The sequence below is a fragment of the Eurytemora carolleeae genome, unplaced genomic scaffold, assembly GCF_000591075.1.
Source record: "Eurytemora carolleeae unplaced genomic scaffold, Eaff_2.0 scaffold49, whole genome shotgun sequence".
In the NCBI taxonomy this organism is placed as follows: domain Eukaryota; kingdom Metazoa; phylum Arthropoda; class Copepoda; order Calanoida; family Temoridae; genus Eurytemora; species Eurytemora carolleeae.
In genome coordinates this window covers 454,344-475,409 of record NW_019396071.1, presented here as the reverse complement: position 1 = coordinate 475,409, position 21,066 = coordinate 454,344, and the positions used below count along the sequence as shown (strand labels likewise).

General features: G+C 30.5%; 1 protein-coding gene across 1 annotated transcript; it reads left to right on the top strand.

Moving 5' to 3' along the window:
- The first annotated feature begins 1,153 nt into the window (after positions 1–1,153).
- LOC111712623 (endothelial cell-selective adhesion molecule) lies at positions 1,154–20,180 on the top strand. Its single transcript, XM_023487299.1, has 12 exons — positions 1,154–1,211; positions 4,091–4,137; positions 5,556–5,656; positions 9,936–9,999; positions 11,225–11,292; positions 11,390–11,457; positions 14,266–14,327; positions 16,853–16,924; positions 18,301–18,384; positions 18,660–18,758; positions 19,526–19,577; positions 20,056–20,180. The coding sequence occupies exons 1-12, from the start codon at positions 1,157–1,159 to the stop codon at positions 20,097–20,099; spliced, it is 816 nt and encodes a 271-aa protein (XP_023343067.1). The 5' UTR covers positions 1,154–1,156; the 3' UTR covers positions 20,100–20,180.
- Positions 20,181–21,066: the final 886 nt, after the last annotated feature.

Below are 21,066 nucleotides of genomic sequence, written 5' to 3'. Positions count from 1 at the left end.
CTTTCAAAATACTTAAAAGTCCAAAGTCAAATCACGGCGAAATAAAAAATGAAAATGAAGGCGACATACCTTTAAGGATTAAAGTAATAAAAGCCATCACTGCCTAGACGCCCCCCCCCCCCTCCGTCTGAGAGTTATCTTTTTCTTCTCCCCTTGGTTTGATTTGATATTAATACTGTACACCATGTGGTGCATCCAGCCAAATCTTGTTTTCTGCAATATCAACATTTGGAAAATAATCAATTTTCAGGACAATAATTTTTCATTAATCGCCATTTCCAGAATTGTAAAGGAACTGCAACTCCGCATGTAATGTAATTTTCTGAACATATATGTTTGCAACCTAATAACCTTGGATATTTTAATCTATAAATGGTTAGAAAAAAGTAGTCCAAGTTATAGATATCACACGCACCTCTGACCCTTTAGTAAAAGTAAATTTAGCCTAAAGTCTGACCGCGTCAACCTTGTTGCACCTAGTCCTATTGAGTGTCTGCTTTATTTACCCAATGTCCGGGCGATACAGTACAAACTGGGACCGGAAAGGTTGACCCGGATCGGAAATTCAAATGTACTACGGCTGCCCGTGATCAAATGTCAAAAGTTAAAACCATCAAATTGTAAAAATGTTAAGATTAGAATATTTGAGTTTGTAGCGAGTAATCAGAAAACGGAATTGTTAATCTTGAACGCTTGATCTCTATATCCAATGTGGGCACTTTTATATTTGAGGATCAATGGTCTGGTCAAATTATCCGTAGATCTGCATTTAAGTTTGAGATCAATGCTTGATCCCGATATTTACAACACAAACGTTCTGACTTTATTTTTTTATTTATTAATTTATGTATTTATTTATTTATTTATTTATTTATTTATTTATTTATGATCCAGATCTTGTTTAAAATCATTATTCATATCTTTGTTGATAATCAAGATATTTCTGATTATAATGTTTTCTTTAACATTCAAATCCATTATTTTTTTTATATCCATATCCTCGTTATATCCAAAAGTATTTATTGAGAATCCATATTTATAATATCATCCTATTTGCCTGCAATTCAAAAACTGTTGTAGAAACGTTTTGGAAAGATAGATATCGATTTTTTGTTATTATTACTTTACAATTATTTGTTTATTTTTCAGAAACAAAATGGAAGAAAATGCTTTGAATTTACAGACTTTCATCGTTATGCTACTTTTTGCAGGTAAAAAAATAGTTTGCTCCTTTATTTACTTTGTTTAGCTACTTTTTTAGGTAAGCAAGTAGCATATATACCTCTTTCTACAACATTGTGTAGCTACTTTTAAGAAGCAAAAAAGCAGTCTGAAATTTTCCCAACATTGTTGAACTACTTTTGGCAAACAAAAAAAAGTAATTCACTATTTTTTCAACATTGTTGAACTACCTTTGGCAAACAAAATAGTAGTCTGCAACTTTTCCAACATTTTTGAGCTACCTTTAACAAGCAAAAAAGTAGTCTAGAACTTTTCCAACACTGTTGAACTACTTTTGGCAAACAAAAAAAGTAATTCACTACTTTTTACACATTGTCGATCGAGCTACATTTAGCAGATAAAAAAGCAGATTATCTTTATTTCTGATGTCTAAACAACCAAGCTTATATTTACTTGATTCACTTCTAAAAGAGATATTCATTACCCATCTGAAGATGTTGTGGTTTACAACGAAATATATTATGGCGAAAATGACAGTTGTTTAAAACCTAGAGTCTTTTAAAAATTGAATACAAAATAATTCGCGATGTGGCTCAGAAAGTATAGAATTAGAATTAGTATTTTATTGTATAAGAAAGAAGGGCGCGAAGCCCCTTGAAACTATAGCTATATTTTATATTATTCAAAGTGTATGCATCTCTATGTATCGATTCATAAAATTTGTTTACGAAGTGTTATAAAACCGGAATATTCCGAAAACTAGTAAAAGAGGATACAACTTCTTTTCTAACCGGTTTCGAAATAGTTATCTCCCGAATACATCTTTCAATTTCTCAAATTTATATCTGGAAGGTCCATCATATCATTTTTCGTAAGAAATTGAGGTTAACCTTTTTCAAATCTTTTTGAGGGTCCCCCCACGATCATGTATTTTTTTATTACGTTTGCAGAAACAATATTCAATTTATTTCTCTTTGTAAAGTTTAAAACAATGTTTATTGTATATAAACTCATATCGATCTAGTAGTATTCTTATTTATATAAATTCATTTACATATATCAGTTTTTAAATTTCACATTTTATAAAAAACTGAATTAAAATACACAAAATGGTTCACATCATACGATGATCCATAGCGGTCAATATTCTTTGAGCATATTTAAACGAGTATATAAATAAATAAAAGTATAAGAAATATATTTATAAAGGAAATGATTTTTTGCAACAAACTCAAATTTTTAATCCCTATATCTTTTCAACCCGACGTCGTAGACCTTTGATATTTCAAACTATAAATTCTGTTATATCAAAAAGTCTGAATTTGAAATGTCGAAGGTTTACATCATCAGGCTGCAAAGATATAGGGATTAGATTGTGGTAAAGACTCAATTCCTTTTTTCGCTATAGAGCTGGCCAAACGGCTGGACCAAATTGGCTAAAATTTGTTAAAGAAACCATTGGTACCCTTGAGATGGCATAGGCTAAAATAATTTTATAATCAAAATGAATATCCAAGTGCGGGTAAACGGTGGGAGTAACTTTGACTACAATAATAGTTATATAAATCTGGGCAATACATCCTATTCCAGTTGGTTACATGTCTATACTCTTAGCTTATATAATATTTTCTAAATTGCAACTTTGTAATATAAACCTCTCAGGCCCTTGGTGTGTTACTTAATATAGACCAATAAACTATCAATACTGTTTTCAGGAAAACAGGTTCTTTTTCATAAATAAAGGAACTGAGTTTTTGCCACAAACTCAATTTTTATCATCCCTTTATCTTTGCAGCCTGATGGTGTTAACCTTGGATATTTCAAACTTAGATTATGTGGTCTAATATGATTCATAGTTTGAAATATCAAAGTTATACGACATTAGATTGTAAAGTTATAGGAATTAGAAAATCAGAGTTTGTGGCAAAAACTCAATTCCTTTTGGGGATTTTCCTGTTTTTATTTGGGTAATTTCAAAATTTTAAAGTTTTAAGAAAACCTTCTATGAACCTTCTTATAAGATCATAATAATAATAATAATGATAATAATAATAACATATTTCGGACAAAGTAGATATATAGTATTACAGATATATATGTTTGTTGTCGCAAAGGAACAAGATTCTGACGATGAACAGATAGACAAAGGAATAACCCTCAAATCAAAATCGATAATGCAGAAAACTCTTTATTTCCTAAAAAAAATGAAATGAATAATGATAAATAATTATTACAATGGTTTACGAATTTATAATGAAAAGATTCTTACGATCTATTAGAGTATTTGTGGGTTAAACTGTCGGGGAGTCCTAAGACGCTTTTTTATACATTAAAACTTATGAAAAGAGTGACAATTAAATGTTAAGGAAAGTCACTAATTCTTTATATGAAAATATTCTTTGCTTAACTTTGAAGTGGTTCACAATTAATAAAAGTGTTTATACTCCGTTGTCGGAGAACAAAGAGAAGCGGGCTGAAATAGTTTGGTTTGGTTTCTCGTCTCCGAGAGGAGCTTTTAGGTTGAAGACGACATTACATGGAGGGGGGGGGGGGTCTTAATGTTAATGGTTGACAATGTTTGATTTAAACAAAAATGTTGTCAAATAATTTATGTTTGTTATTGGTGTAAATGTCCATACGACCGTCTAATTCTTTTTGGAAGTAATTGTTGTACATACAGGATAAATTAGAGGGACGAGGGGGGGGGGTTGTTGTTGTTGATAATTTGATAAATACTTTCAAGGGTTTGTGATTCCCATGAACACAGGATAGCTATACAATATACACAAATTTGTGTGCTTTATAAGGTTCTAAATACGTTTTCCAAACCTTAAAATTGTGTGGGTCCTTGTAGTCTACATATTCTATTTATATTTATCTAACTATCTATCTATCTGTTATATTCTAGGGCAATGTAGTGGAGTGAGGATGGTTGAACTGCTGATTCCAGATCAAGTAAGTAACCTCGATATAAATAAATCTTATCTTACAAATGTCAAAAAAGGTTTTATTAACATTTTTTTAAAATAAAATTTATTTTTTAATTACATTCTTAATTTTTTTCCTCCTTCATTCTTAATTTTTTTCTTTTGATGACTCTCTTTTCCGGCAATTTTGCAAAAAAAAGGTTTTTTACTAAATTAAATTATGGTTTTGATTTTATTCAATCTTTAAAACCGATGTTAATCATAAGGTTTTTTTCTTTTTGGAAAAAAATAAGTCTTTTCGAAAGAAACTGACATAATTATTAAAACAATTTTTTAATGCGTTATTCGTTTTTAACACGAACAAAAAACATACAATTAAAGACTATTAAAAGTAACACTTTCTTTGTTGTACTTTTCTTTACAATATATAGTACATAGTACATACAACATATAGATACATTTGAACTGGGTTTTAAACAGTTTGCCAACTTATACTGCAATAAAATTAGATTTGAATGCAGGGTGTCAAAAACAAGAAATTGTAAGAAAAAAATCTGCCAAATTTATAATTTTGTGTACGACAAATATAAAAAATTTGCAATTTTTTCCTGACTTGAATTTTGAAGTTTCTCCTTATTTGGATTATTTATTTTGGGTCCCCCTGGGCGGAGAAATCTCTAGAAAATATGCTAATATTCCTTCGATTGGGGAAAAGAACACATTACCCAGGGATTATATGCATATATAGGAAAAACAAAACCGAAAATTTAAATCGAAACAGATTTGGATTTGAGGATTGGAAGTGTTACAGTGTGCCCTACTAAACATGATAGTTTATTGTTGATGTATTGATAATAATATGATAATTATCATAATAATAATATTTTCTTATTTTGTGTTCTAACAATTACAATTTGCTTTCTTAAAATTTGAAAAATCAATACATTTTTTATGTTTCCATTTGCAGTATTTAAAAATTCAAATAGATTAATGTTTTTGAGGCAAATATTTTTATTTTGACCGGATATAAACCTCTTCATTTGAGATGCCACTGATAAATTGGCTCCATTATCCTTCCCTCAGGATGCACACAAATTTTTGGCTCTATCCGTTCAGTTTTTTTAGGGCGCATCATTTTAAAACAAAGAAGAAAAAAATTTTGCGGATTTTTAAAAACAAATTCGCGGATTTTCAAGAATTTAAATTTTTTTACAAAATTAAAAACCTTTAAAACACATTTTTTTTATCATTCATAAACCTTCCCTGTGGTCACGTGATGTCCCACAAAAAATATGGGCCCGATCGGTTCAGCCCTTTTGACATTTATTGGATACAAACAAACAAACAGACACCAAAACACCAAAACAGACAGACAAGCCAAAATTTATATATAGATATATAAAAAGTACTTTTTTATTTATAAAATTTTTAAAAATTGTGGAACAGGTTCTGCTGGGTGAACGAGCTGTACTGCAATGTTTGTATGATCTCGAAGGAGAAGAACTGTACAGTGTAAAATGGTATAAACAGGGCCAGGAATTCTTCAGGTACTGTTTAAAAGGACTATTGGTGTAATTTCAAGTGACCTTTGATTAAAGAAAGGCATGCCTGATAACAACGGTGCTATGGAAACGCCTCCACACGGAATCGGACCCAAAAAAAGAGGAAACCAATCAACAAACTGAGAATTTAAAACTTTTTCTGAAAACCGGAAACGGACCCAAAAAAGAGGAAACCAATCAACAACCTGAGTATTTAAAAGTTTTTTGAAAACCGGAAACTGACCCAAAAAAAAGAGGAAACGTACCCCAAAAATAAAAAGGAAACGCACCCAAAAAAACAGGAAACGAATCAAATGTAATTATAGCGGAAACCGATCCAAAATATTCTGAAATCCCTCAACACTTTTCAGTTTTTGAGGGATTTCAGATAATTCTTGAAAAAAGAAGGAGACGGACCCAAACTCACTTTTGGGTCCGTTTCCGTGTTGAGGCGTTTCCATAGCACCATGGAAACTTTAAACCTTTATCAGATCAAAAGTCAGATAGATAATATCGTCGGTTTTTCGGCTTCAAAAGTGTTAAATACTGAAAGTTTTCTCTATTGTTTCTGCAAGCAGAAGTGTGCAAATAACTTTATAAATGACATTTTTTTTTGAAAATAATCAATATTAAAATTGAAAACCATGGAAAGCTCAATCATTCACCAGACAAAGCTCTTTTAGGTAATATTTAGAATCGTACATTCAGCTCTATACATTGAGAATCGTACATTCAACTCCATACATTGAGAATCGTACATTCAACTCTATACATTGAGAATCATGCATTCAACTCTATACATTGAGAATCGTACTTTCAACTCTATACATTGAGAATCATGCATTCAACTCTATACATTGAGAATCGTACATTCAACTCTATACATTGAGAATCGTACATTCAATTCTATACATTGAGAATCGTATATTCAACTCTATACATTGAGAATCGTACATTCAACTCTATACATTGAGCATCGTACATTCAACTCTATACATTTGGAATCGTACATTCAACTTTATACATTGAGAATCGTACATTCAACTCCATGCATTGAGAATCGTATATTCAACTCCATACATTGAGAATCGTATATTCAACTCCATACATTGAGAATCAATTGAAATTACGTTTCAAAAACTTTGATGAACTCTCCCAACAATAATATTTAAACTAACAAAGTCAAACTAAGGGCAAAGTTGGCATTATTTTGTTTTGTGTGTACCATGGCTATTTCATGTATTATCTGTATTTGTAAATATATATTATGTATTTGTAAATACATAAATTATTCAAAACATTCATGGCCCCCCATCATCATTAGTATTCATTAGTTCAGCACGGAAAAAAGAGAATCCCTTAATTAGCTTAATTAGCTAAAATAAAGGAACTGAACACTCTTTATCTATAATCCTGATGTCGTAGACCTTTAAAATGAATTCTGTCAGATCAAATCAGCCTCAGTTTTGCTGTTTACACCATCAGGTTGCAAGATGTAGGGATTAGAAAATGTTCTGGCGAGTTTCAACACCTGTACTACTTACCAGTACATCATTTTATTAGAGATTGCTAGTCAGTAGCTAATAGCTAATCAGATCAGATTGAAAATAGATAATAACTAATCATATCAGATTGAAAGGAAAATTTTCAAGTAAAAATGTAAGAATGTAAAAATTCTCCTAACAATCTATCCTTTTAAAAACTTTATTTTTTTTTCAATTTGCTCTTCCCCCCCTTTATTCAGCCTCTCCTCCACCTTCTCCTTCCCCCTCCCCCCCCTCCCCTCTCCTATTATGTTAATTGGTTTGTAGTGAGTGGTGCTGATTGGTCTGATCTATTTCTTCTCTATCCATTAGTAGCAGTGTATCTGTAGAGATAGACTAATTAGTTATCAGTACTTAAAGGGACTGTACACTTGAATTCACATGATTCTCATTTGAATCGTGGCATGTCAGATTCACAACTCTTTAAACCTTTCTCTGATCAAGGATGATTGATATGGCAACCAAGGTTATAAGGCAAGGAAAGTTAATTGCAGTTGCGTACATATTGAAACCAGTTCTCTCTGGGCGAAATTTGTAAACAAGAATAAATACATCAATGTTCGTTTAGTATCCGAGTATGTTAAAAGCATTAAATTTTGATAATTTTGATAATTTACATAATAGTTTCCTATGACGAGAATATTTCATTGATTTTTATGTGAAGATGGATCCCATGTCAGGCTTCGACATCCGTCTTGTGTTTACATTACCGCCCAGAGACAGTACACTGCAGTGCAAAAGATGCGCACACCTCTGCAACAAGAATGCAAGGCAAGTTATTTCAGAGGTGTGCGCATCTTTTGTACTGCAGTGTACTGTGCGAAAAAACGCTAAAGTCCGCGAAAAAGTTTACGAAAAACAAACATAAAATGTTCGCATTTTTTGCGAACATTTTCTTCGCTGGAAACCCTCCAGATGATTAATTGATTGTGTTTACTGTGAGAAATATATGTCATATACATGATTGATTGATTTTGTCTGCTATGAAATATATTTAGCCTGGATTTACCAAGAGTTGTAAATGCTCCTCTGGAGAATAATATCTGTGGGATTTTAGTGTTAAGGTGTTAGGAATACAATCTCACAATCAGAAAACATCGGAAACAAACTTTGGTGGGAAATAAGAAGTTAAAGGGGCTCACCACATAGTTTCAAATCACCCTTTATTTTAAAAGTAATTAAATAAGAATGAAAAGATATTGGTGTATTTTAACTTTTAAAAAATAATGTAAATTTTGTTCCTTTTCTTTACACCATAAATCCTCTTATCACTTTTATACTTTCCCTGATAATGGGCTTAACAATTTGCTTTGCAGTGTACCGTCAACATTCAAAAGGACCGTAATAGACTCTAAAATAGAAATGCCCGTAAAAGACTCAAAAAGAGAAAATTTTCATTTTTCCCTTATAAATCTATAGAACACTTTACAAAGTGTGTGACAAAATTTGCGCTTTAATTAGTTAAGAAGTCTTGCCTTTTCCCCTCGTCAAAATTGGCAGATTACCATTCCCCCCTCGCTGTTCTGCTGATTACATGGAAATCCAGTAAATCCTCTATCATCAATAACAACTTCACCAATTACAGATCTTATATATTCATCTTATATACTCATCTTATATATTCATCCTTTAAATTCATCTTATATATTCATCCTTTAAATTCATCTTATATACTCATCTTATATATTCATCTTATATATTCATCCTTTAAATTCATCTTATATACTCATCTTATATATTCATCTTATATATTCATCCTTTAAATTCATCTTATATATCATCTTATATATACATTTTATATATTTCATCTTATGTATTCGTATTAAATATGCATATCATATATTCATCTTATATATTCATCTTAAATATTCGTTTTATATAATCATACTTTCAAATGGTTTTTCGGGTCGTAAATGGAATGTATAACTTTATAAGAGTAATTTAAAGTTACCTTCAATTTAAAAGGGAATTCACCGATTTACAACGGTTCCTTCTCTAATAAGAAAATATCGTCCGTTTTCTGTCTGGAAAGGATTTAAATTCTTCTTAAAGGGAGTGACCGGCAATGAATGGTAGATGAACTGAGAATGTAGTATTGGGGGAAAAAATGTTAGGTTTCATTTGAGACATGTTGAACGTTTTAATGATGAATATTTACCGATTTTAAGTGCAGAGTCGACGTTCAAAATTATCTATTTGGTTGGTTACGTTCAGAGAATCGGTTTTTGAAAAATTATTCAATAACGACGACGAAAAATGTAACAGTGACTTAGTTGTTTAGAAACAGGTCGAGAAAATAAAACTTATCTCTTTTCATTGAAAATAAGTAATCTTCTTGAGATATTGGTATTTGTAATGTCTCATTGTTGACAAATATTTTCTGTAGATTTCCTGGAATTTTTATTGAAAAGACGACAATTTAAGAATTTGAAGAAATCTGCCAACAAATTTGTAAACAGAATTTTACTTAGATTTAAAATCAAAACTTTTAATTTGTCTTCATGATTTTAGACAGTTTAATGTCACAAAATAAATATAGTGATCTAATAAAGATTATGATATTTAATTTTTGGAAATCTTTGCAAAACAGTGATTTTGAGTAATTCAAATTTCGAAGAAAAAAAACGCCTAAACTGATAAACAATAAAGAATTAAGATATCATTGAATTTCCAAAGATTAAAAAAATTGTCATATGATTTAATTTTCAAAACTTTCAAAATAGTTTTTTTTTGTATTTTAGATATATACCAGGAGACAGAGAGCAGAAAATTGTAACATTTAGTCTTCCTGGAATATTTGTAGAGGTAATGTAAGGAACTGTTCGCCTAATTTCAAGGAACCTTCTAATTAAAGAGAACTCCATGCTTGTTTTTGAATGATACCGATTATTTATGACTAAGATATCCTCATTTATCTGGCTGAAAATGTGAGTATGCCAATGATAACCCATGGTTTGGTTCTAAGACACTCAATGTTTTAGCTTGAAAAATAAAGATATTTTCGTCTTTCTTGATCAGATAGAAAATGTATCATGGTGAATCGAATATTCTGTCAATTAAGGATCACTTGAAGTTGTCTAAAGTCCTATTTAACAAAAGTTTATTTTCTCTCAGTAATTGAGTCTTTGCCACAAACTCTGACTTTCTTATCCTTGTATCTCTGCAACCCAATGTCGTAGATCTTAAATATTTCAAGAGCTATAAAGTCTTAGATTTAGTAGTCCAAGTTTAGATATTTTATTTCAAAGGTTTACACCATCAGGTGGCAAAGAAATAGGGATAAGAAAATTTGTGGCAAAGACTGAATTATTTTTATTATTTCCAAACTTTTTTATCTAACTCTGCTTTGTGTTTATCTACTTAAAGGATTAATAATTATGAAGAGTGTCAAAATTCGCAAAATAATTTCAACTTTATTCTTAATTTTGCGCATTTAAATTTATGGGCAATTCTCTGTTAATTAATTAAGCAGAATGTGTTTGTAATAAATAATATTTCAAGAGATAACACTTAATTCTTTCAAAAAAGTGAATAATGGGACTAAATATTTACAAGGAATTCAATTATTCTCTTATTCACAGGGTAACGCAAACATTGGAAAATGTTGGCGCTACCCCATGAAGATTGAACATGAAGAAATGGTATAGCAAGGAGGATGCAAAGAGTGAAACAGAGTAAGGGAGGGGGGATGGAAAATGAGAAGAGGGGTGGGTAAGAGGGCGGACGAGAATTTAATTTGAACGGGTGGGAATGAACAGTTGAATGTCTCAACAAAAACATTATGCACCATAGTTCCGTCAAATCCAAAATTTTTGGTGCATGATAAAAGGAAAAAATTTTGATACCCATAATAAACAACAAGTTTAGGTTAAAGTTGCGCAAACTATGATAATTAAAAAATTTTGAAAATCCCTTGACCCAGTGATTATTCAAAAACAATCAAAACTAAGTTTGTTTTTAAGAAAAGATGAAAATGTCCTTATTTCTTTTAAAAATATTATATTATATTCATCACGTATAATGTATTTAGAAAATGAACTCAAATGCAAACAGGGTGACTTTGAGAAATGTTAATTTGGGCTCTACTGGTCGATACAGGTAGTTAAATTCATATTATTTTTTTATAATTATTACTAATATTTTTATTATTATTATTACATATTATTATTATTATTATTATTATTGTGATTATAAGATGCGAAGTATCTGCTGAGGCCCCTCTGTTTAATACTGTATCACAGAGTAAAAGAATGCAGATTGTAGGTAAAACTGTTTAGTGATCTTTCCATTTGTTTACTATTTAAAATTCAAATCTTAAAATTTCGAAAACTTAAGTTTAAATATAAGTTGGAATTGTACAATTTTGTGTCGATATATACAGTGTTGCCCACAAAGAATGAGAATTTAATGACGACATGAATTTCTTTGAAGATTTATCTTAAAATGGCGTAACCAAAGATTAAAGATTTTCTGTGCAGTGTAAGAGGATGGCCGAGCTTATGAATTCAAATCCTGTACTCCTACCTTAGTTCTGCTTTCGTTGATCTTTTACAAAGTGTGTGACAAAATTTGCGCTTTAATTATTGACCTCTCTAAAGTTTCAAAGTTAATAAAGTTTACAGTATCATCCTTATATAGTATAGTTAACCATGTCAAAGTTAGAGGATCAACTTGCCAATTTTCAGAAAAGGGGCTGTTCACTTGTTTCATAGTAGTTACTTACTTTTTATAGATCTTTGTAGTACTTAAGAAGTGTTTTATTTTCAACAGAATCTTTAACTACCAAGAGTATCTAATAAAAAGAAACTAAGAAAAAATTAAGAATTGTAGTGTGGCTGCTTCCTCCCCACTATTCCCTTCCCTCCCCCCTCCCCCCAAAAAAAAGTTTATATCATTATCATTATCAATGGTTTTTACATAAAAATTTAACAGTTATCATTGACATTTAGGAAATTAGAGTGCATCTTTCATCGTGATATTTTAATTCAATCGATATGGACATGCATAGCTTTGTCAAGGTTTTAGTGCAAGGAAAGTTAATTGCAGTTGCGTAAACTCTGCGTATATATTGAAACCAGTTCTCTCTGGGCGGAATTTGTAAACAAGAATATATGCATGAGTGTTCGTTTAGTATCCGAGGAGGTTAAAAGCATTGAATTTTGATAATTTTGATAATTTACATAATAGTTTCCTATGACCAGAATATTTCATTGATATTTATGTGAAGATGGATCCCATGTCAGGCTTCGACATCCGTCTTGTGTTTACTGTTTACATTACCGCCCAGAGACAGCACACTGCAGTACAAAAGATGTGTACAACTCTGAAATAACTTTCCTGTATTATTGGCTTTGTTTAGTCTATTTTACAACAGTGGATAGATAACTAACGTTTTCATGAAAATCTGAATTTTTTTTCGATTTTAAGAATTCTATAATTTGGTGTCAGCTTTTTTTTATGAATTTATTGGAATATCAATAGAATGATCTTAACCTATTTTTGAATCAAATATATATCTATTTCTCCAAAAGTGGTTTTACGTAAATAAACTCTACGTATAATAAATTACAGGGTTACCCACAAAGGATGAGAGTGTAAAGACGACCTAAAACTCTTTTAATTAGACGTTTCCAGGGTTAACTTCAGTATTCTGTCATAAATATAGTCTTTTTCTAGCTTTTAATGATTGGACAAAGAAAGAAATAAATATAAAGAAACAGACAGTGTTAATTTTGTACAGTCATCTATGAAGTCTCATCCTTTGCATGGGTAACCCTGTAGATACCTAGACACAAGGTAAATCTAGACCATTTCCTCACATTTATTGATCTTGTCATAAACACTAACCAGATAAACCCCAAACCTAGATAAAAAGTCTTCTCCATCATCGCAAATTCAGAAATCACCCTTTGGAATTGACAATGTAATTCTTTGATTAAAAGTTTCCACAGCTTTAAAAAAACACCCATGAAACCTTAATCTGATCATAACCTGATAGATATCGTCGTGTTCTAGTTTAAAAATTGTTTAATTTGTTTAATTTGAAATACTTCTGAAGCAAGGAGTATGAAATAGAAGGGAGATACAACTGACGCGGCCCGCCCTACCATATGATTATGCATGCTTTGCAGACGATGCTTCATTTGTATAAGAAATATTTGTCTGATGTACAATTACCGTGTATACAATAACCTGTTCTGAATATTTCTTATACAAATGGAGTACCCGTCTGCAAAGCATGTATAATCATATGGTAGGGCGGGCCGTGTCAGTTGTATTTAGTTCTTATTAGTTAGTTAGTTCTATTTCATACTCCTTGTTCACATATAAAGAAATATCCCAATTTCACAAATGAAAATATTCAGTTTTTAAAAACAAAACTAAACATATTGATGCGTTTACTTTATCAGACAAATATTCCAAGGGAATTGGACCCTGTCAAACAGAACAGAGTAACAAGATGACTTTTATGAGACTATTGTGTACTTTATCATTCTTACTCACTTTATTGTGAATTGCATAATGCACGTGCTATAAAGTAATCATCGTGCTACAATATTAAATTAGAGCTGTACATTATAGCACGTTTGCTGTATAGTTTTGATTGGTTCTCCCGATTTTTTTTCCAAAAATTTAGGATATTTCCAAACAATTTCTTCAATTGAAAAGAAACTAAAATTGAAATGAACTTTATATTTTGACTTCTGCTTTGTTTCAAAGCTTTTTTCATCTAGAAACAGCCGCTGAAATAAGACAAGTACACAAAGGTTTAATAAAATTACCTATAACACTATTATTTTGGCACGACGTGCCATAAAGTTTTTGGACTAAAGTTTTTAGATTATATTTTGTCTCTCGCTAAAGCTCGGGACAAAATTAAATTCAAAATGGCTTGAACCTTCTCGATAAAGAGAAAATTTCTGTCAAAAAAAAGTTATAGCACTTCGAACCAAAATAACAGTATTATAAATAGTTAAAATTTTCCCATCCGAAGTGTCTCAGAATGGAATGCGTCATTTTTATTTTCGTGGTTTTCTTTAAATATATTTAATTTTCCTTTATATATTTCAGCAATGCCACGAGCTGGACCTCGTATATCTGGAGGCCGAGGAGGATATTCAGTTGGAGATCTGGTAAATTTATTAAAGGGGCTGTAAACCTAATTCCAAATGACCCTCCAATTAAAAAAGTGCATGTCCGATTTACAACGTTACCTTTAAACAATTTCTTCCAATGTTTTTGTCTTAAAGTTATTTTTATAGAAAAAAAGATTGAATTTTTCAAAGTTAAAAACATAGATATTTCTATTCATTCTTAATCACACAAGGATGCAGTTTTGAATCAAACATAAACACAAAAATCCATAAATGAAGGGTTATTTGAAATTACGGCTACACACTCTTTGAGATAATAATATAGCATAAAATCACAAAATTTTATAAGAATCTATTAATAACTTTTAACTAGATTTACACTAAAAATGATAGATGACCCTAACTATGTTTTGATAAATGGACATAATTTAGGTTAAAGCAATTGTTTCCCTGTTTTGGCCATTTTAATTTTTGGGTAATTTTTTTGCTATTGGAAAGGTCATTTTTAAGAAGGTCGACCTTTCGGGTCGTTTAGCGTAGTCTTCATGGAATATATTTTCAGACAAAAAATAACATATTGCGAATCGCAATTATTTAAACATTTATAGGGTTGAAAAAATTCTTGAGAAGAGTTAAATTAACATAAATATTAAATATTCAAATATTCAAGTTTAATTTCTTTATGTTCTTCCAAGAGAACTTTTCTGTAAAATCTATGTGAATAAATTTCAGAATTTAAATATTTTGTTCGCTAGGAAATTATGTTTTATTACTTCCATATTTTACTGTGGTCCATTCTTTGAAAACCCATATTCATAAGGAACTGAAATAATTAGGATAACTGTGTTGGATAACCATATAAAGTAGTAATCTCTGTATGCCTGCTGTTTGTATGTCCGATCAAAACTCATAAACCCCTGTACCGATTTGCCTCAAGTAATTGGTAGAACCACATAAATATTCTTAGTTTGGTTTGAAATTTCTAAGTTGAGTGGGATGTTTTTACAGCTACATTTTAGTTTCAAGCAGGGGGGATGATAGTTCTCTACCTGTGTGCTCAGTTAACTGTACTGCACACTTACAACTGTTTACTAATATTGATATACTATAGGTTAGACCAGAATTAACTTATAATAAACAAATATTCAGTATACGCTCTCGGTATAAATCATGGCCTGTACAATTAGTAAAGGATTAGCGTATACGTCATCACTCTATACACTATAACCTCGTTGGTTTCAAGGGACACCTGGGTCTTCATGCTATAAAATGAAAAATCAGATAAATATTTTTGTCATTTTGAGAATTCCATATTCATATATATATTTTTAAATGTTATATTACAATACAGTTTTTAAGGTAGTTAGATTAAACATGGATGAATAATTTAATTGTGTGTATTGTGTAGAGCAGTGAAAACAAACACCTTTATGATTGCTGGTTTTGACTTTTCTTTGAAACCAATAATTATGTAATTTTTTACTGGTATATCTTGTATTATATGTCCAGCGCGCATTTTTGCAGAGATTTTTGAGCTAGTCGCAAATACGCAATCCTCACCAAAAAAAATTAATTCAAAGAGAGAAACAAGCCGACAATCATTCAATATTGTTATCAACATTTATCCTATACTGGCATCCAGGGCTCATTGCATCGCTCTTTATTTTAGAAAATAATATTATTTGAATAATATTGTTTTATTGACATCTTCTTTATAAAAGAAATTAAAAGTCAAGGATTTTACGAAATTTTAATCGCAACCATGTTGGGTTTTGTATTTTCTTTATAAAAAAAAAAATAATTATGTAGGATTTGACAAATTTTTCTGTTTTGAATTAGCGGATATACAAAAAAAATAATCGAAATCTCTTGGAAACTATTTTTTCTCCAAATGTCTACCATCTTCCCACACACAAAAAAGGTATTGACTGGTCTATTCCTTTTATCGTTTATTGCAGACAAACAGATGAACTAAATATAACAATAAACAATAGCTGGTAAACCCATCTTTGCCTGAAGTAAAAGTTGATAAACTCAACTTCAAATTTTCTAACCAAACACATTTCCAGTTCCAATGAGTTTCCAATCAGAATTTAATACAATTTGGATAAGGTGTTCCTGAGTAATGATCGGACATACAAACAAACAAACAGAGATGACTTCTTTAAATTTATAGTCTAGCTCGGGAACACAGCTTTGCCTAGTACTTTCGCTATACAAATTATAAAAATTTAGAATTTTTAAACTGCAAGTTAAGAACATTCCCATAGTTCTACTGAGTTCCCTAATCAAAATTTGAGGCAAATTGGTCCAGGTGTTCATGAGTTATGATCGGACATTCACACAAACAAACAAAGAAATTGAAGTTTTGCCACAAACTCTAATTTTCTAATCCCTTTATCTCTACAACTTTATGGTGTATACTTCAAACTTAGATTATTTGATATATTAGATTTCATACATAGTTAGAAATATCTTTTGTCTGCGAAGTTGGCTAGCAAAAACTTAGAAATTAGATTAGAAAATCAGAGTTTGTGGCAAAGACTCAATTCTTTTAATTTTAGGTTCATTTGAACTGTACATCAGATAAATCCCATCCTGCAGCCAACCTCACTTGGAAGATTAACAACCAACCGGTAAATGATTTTTAAAAAATATTTTTATCTTTAAAGATATTTTAGCCTCCGTTATTCTGTTATTCATTTGTTTATATCAAGAATGCTTGACATGAAAATCTGGGTGTCTCCACACTAAAAAATCGGGGTCTCCAATGAAAATCTTGGGGTCTCAAATAAAATCTGGGGGTATCCAACGAAAATCATGGGCCTCCAATGAAAATCTGGGGGGGGTCTCCAATGAAAGGGGTTCTCCAATGAAAAAGGTCTTCAATGAAAGGGGGTCTCCGATGAAAGGGGGTCTCCAATAGTACTCAAATGATGATGATTTCTTCCCAGACTCATGTAAAAGTGCAACTTTACTTTGCAGAAGAATTTGCATTTTTTGTATTAGCAATATTTCTATATCAATGAATGAATTGTACCCGCTCCTCTTTGAGCGACAATGAGTAAGATATCTTTGTTTTTTATTTAACCGGAAAATTCCACATTCTGAAAATTTCTTTCTTTGATGCATAAAATTCCTAGTTCACATGTCACTTATATTGAGAACCCAAAATTGAAAATGATCGGTTTTCAGATATAGAAATAAACACAGATTTGTCAATTTTGCTTTGGTTAAAAGGAAACATTTTGTAGATTGGGCATTTTCCTCTTTAACTGGAGGGTCACTTGAAACCACACAGACAGTCCCTTTAAGAGCTTATAGAGTCAATATTAGGACAGTAAATGTAGAATTGACAGAAGCAGAGATATTGTTAAATACTTGCTCAATACTTCAATAATAGTTTGATAATAGTTCAGACTATAGTTCAAACTATTATATGCAGGTATAGTTTGATAGCAACTCAGTTGATTAGTTGAATGTATTTAGCTAATCAAATCTTGGTAAACTGTATTTTCTAAGTTGAACCATTTATACATAAAAATGCACTGTAAGGAAATCAAAGTTTACACGACAAATCAAAAATTATCCTTTTTAAAGGGACTGACAATTTTATTTTAAAAATTTTGAAAAATTTACTTGCGAATTTATGGTAAAAAAATGACAGAAGTTATCACTTAAAAAATTATCTTTCTCATATTCACTTAGATAAGCGTTTAAAGCATACAACACGCAAATCTGCCCCTTTAGTAAAAGTAAATTTAACCTGTATGAAGCATAAAGTCTGACCGCGTCAACCTTGTTGCACCGGCTAGTCCTGTCTATAGAGCTAGGTACAGTACAAACTGGGATCGGAAAGGTTGACCCGGCTCGGAAATTCAAATGTACTACGGCTGCCGTGACATATGTGCACTGACCAAGTAAGTTTTTAATGAGAAGATCTCTGAAAATTATGTCTGTACAGTCATTTTAAAGCTGAAAGACCTTTTGTTTATTTAATGTTATTGTTTAGGTAAATGGGCATTTATTACATCACTACCCAGTGATCAAACATGAGAGTGGGTTAGAAACATCCATTCTGGGATTAGAGTTTAAGGTATTCTTCAAACTTCACTTTAACAACAACAGCAACAACAACAACAACAACAACAACAACAACATCAACAACAACAACCCCCATTTATTCTAAATCCAACAGTAACAAAATAGTAGAAAAATATTTAGAGGATAAGTGGATTTTACAGATCCTATTTCTAATTGTTTACCCATTTTAATAATAGCTTCACCACCACTATACAGTATACACGTCTTATAATGTTAAGTTACAGACAAAATAATAGACAAACCACAAATAACATTCTATGTGTTTAGGTTTTTCAAGATCATCTTATTGGAGATAGTATGGAACTTGATCTAAAGTGCACAAGCTCCCTAACTTTTACAGCTAGCTCCCAAAATACAGAACTAAGGGTAAATATGGCCCCTACACAGTATGAAGCTTGATCTAAACTGTAATAGCTTCCCAAGCTCTACAGCTAGCTCCCAGAGGACAAAGCTAAGGGAAAATATACTCCCTACACAGTATGAAGCTTGATCTAACCTGTAATAGCTCTCCAAGCTCTATAGCTAGCTCTCTTAATAGTATGGACCTAGATCTATAAAACGCTTCTTTTTTAATTTAAAAATCCGTATATCTGCACTAGATCAAATAGTAAAAGTTTGAAATATCAAAAGGTTTTCACCATCAGATTAAAAAGATTTAAAGAGTTTGAGGCAAGTCCTCAGCTCCTTTATGATGATGAAATTTCAAAAACAATTTTTAGAAAGTTATCTTCTAGACCTTCAAAATAAAAACACCATTGTTGACCATGAACCATGTGCATGCACTTTATTAGTTAAATACATAATTGGCTAAAACTTCATCTTTGTCATCATTATTCATTAATTAAAGTGACCCAATGTCTCTCAATAGTCTTTGACCCAAATGACATTCATTCGTAAATTAGTTATTCAGTAACTTCAAAATGCAACAAACCCTATAGTCTAAACTATGTAAAAAATCTGTTCTACTTGTTTTGTACGACCATGACTGACCAAGGTCTAATCTAATTTCTAAGTTCAATATCATTTAATTGAATATGATTAAAATATAAAAATCTTTAGACTTTTGCTATATTTTTTAATACGGATGGTTTATAGCCCAAATTTCAATTCATTTTAATCATAATTCTATTTAGAGACAGCACCTTGAAACTGCTAGATTAGTGAGCAGTGCATTAAGAAATACAGGTAAAGTAAATTTAAATTATTAGAATATGATCTTTTGAAAATAACATGTTTTTATATAGAACCTAAAAATGAATCAAGGATTCAAGCAGTTTTTTAGATTTCATCATTTAACAAGAACAATTTTGTTGACAAATATTTTTTCTAAATTTACTCAGAAAGGAATTGAGTCTTTGTCACAAACTCTGATTTTCTAATCCCTTTATCTATGGAATCTAATGTCGTAGACCTCTGACATTTCAATCTTTGACTTCTGTTAGATCGAATAATATAAGTTGGAAATATCAAAGGTTTACGACAGTGGGTTCCAAAGATATAAAGATTAAAAAATCAGAGTTTGTGGCTAGGACTCAATTCCTTTGTTATCCTTAATGTTTTCTTAAATTGAAAATTAATCATTTTTAACCCTAAACCATTAGATTTTTTTCAACCTCCCCATCTACAACTTTTCGCTATAATAATAAGAAATTGTTTTATTTAGGGGTTTTTTTGCTTCTGCCCATCATTCTCTTCTTCTACTTTTAGATAACAAAATATGATATTTATCATTGATTATCAGTATAATGTAAACTTTTATAATAACAAAAATATTATCTCTAAGATGAAAAATATACAGACTGTTGCATAGTTTTCATATTTTATGCGAAAACATTAAAGTTTTTTTCCTAAGAATTTTTTTCAAAAATCTAAACAATTTGAGGTTTTTTGAAATGCTTGCTTTTTTTACAATATGAAAATTGTTGTTTTTAAAAAAAGAAGTTTGTCAAAGAACGAGTATTTAAATAAAAAGGACCGGTATTGTCATTTATTTAATTTTTATTTATTTTTTATTAGTTTTTTATCTATTTATTGTAAAGTGCAGGTACATTTAACTGATATTTTATCATCACTTTCCAGCTAAATATATTATCATTTTATAACAGTGCTTTTTTGGCAAACAAATCAATCATTCTCTTGATTTTTTTTATCAATCTTCCTAATCATTTGCATGCTTATAATTGTTTTCTAATCAAATATCTAAATATCATATCAATGTTTTTAAACCAAATTATAAATGTGAAATGTTAAAGATAGTTTTATCAAATAAACTGTTGTTTTTTACTTAAATTTAATTTTGAAATATCAAGCATGAATATTCAAATGTTTGTTTTCTTGTTAAAATGTTAGGATTTGAACTATTACTTTTTAACCGAAAAAATTTATAATTTATTTTTACATTTAAAGGGACCCTTCCCTAAACTTGTCAGTCAAGGTTAAAGGGACTGTCGGTGTACGTGTCCCTTCATTTAGAAAAAAGAGGGGAATGTCCCATTCACAACCTTACTCTTTAAATCTTTGTTTTGTGTCTTAATGAAAAAAACTAAATCTCAAGTTACAGAGGGTCAACCCAGAACGAAATATATTTTTAAAAAAATGTGGAACTAAAATCTACTTTATTTGAATCATCATCAACATTAAACTTAAAATCTCTCTCTGATAATTAAATTGTAAA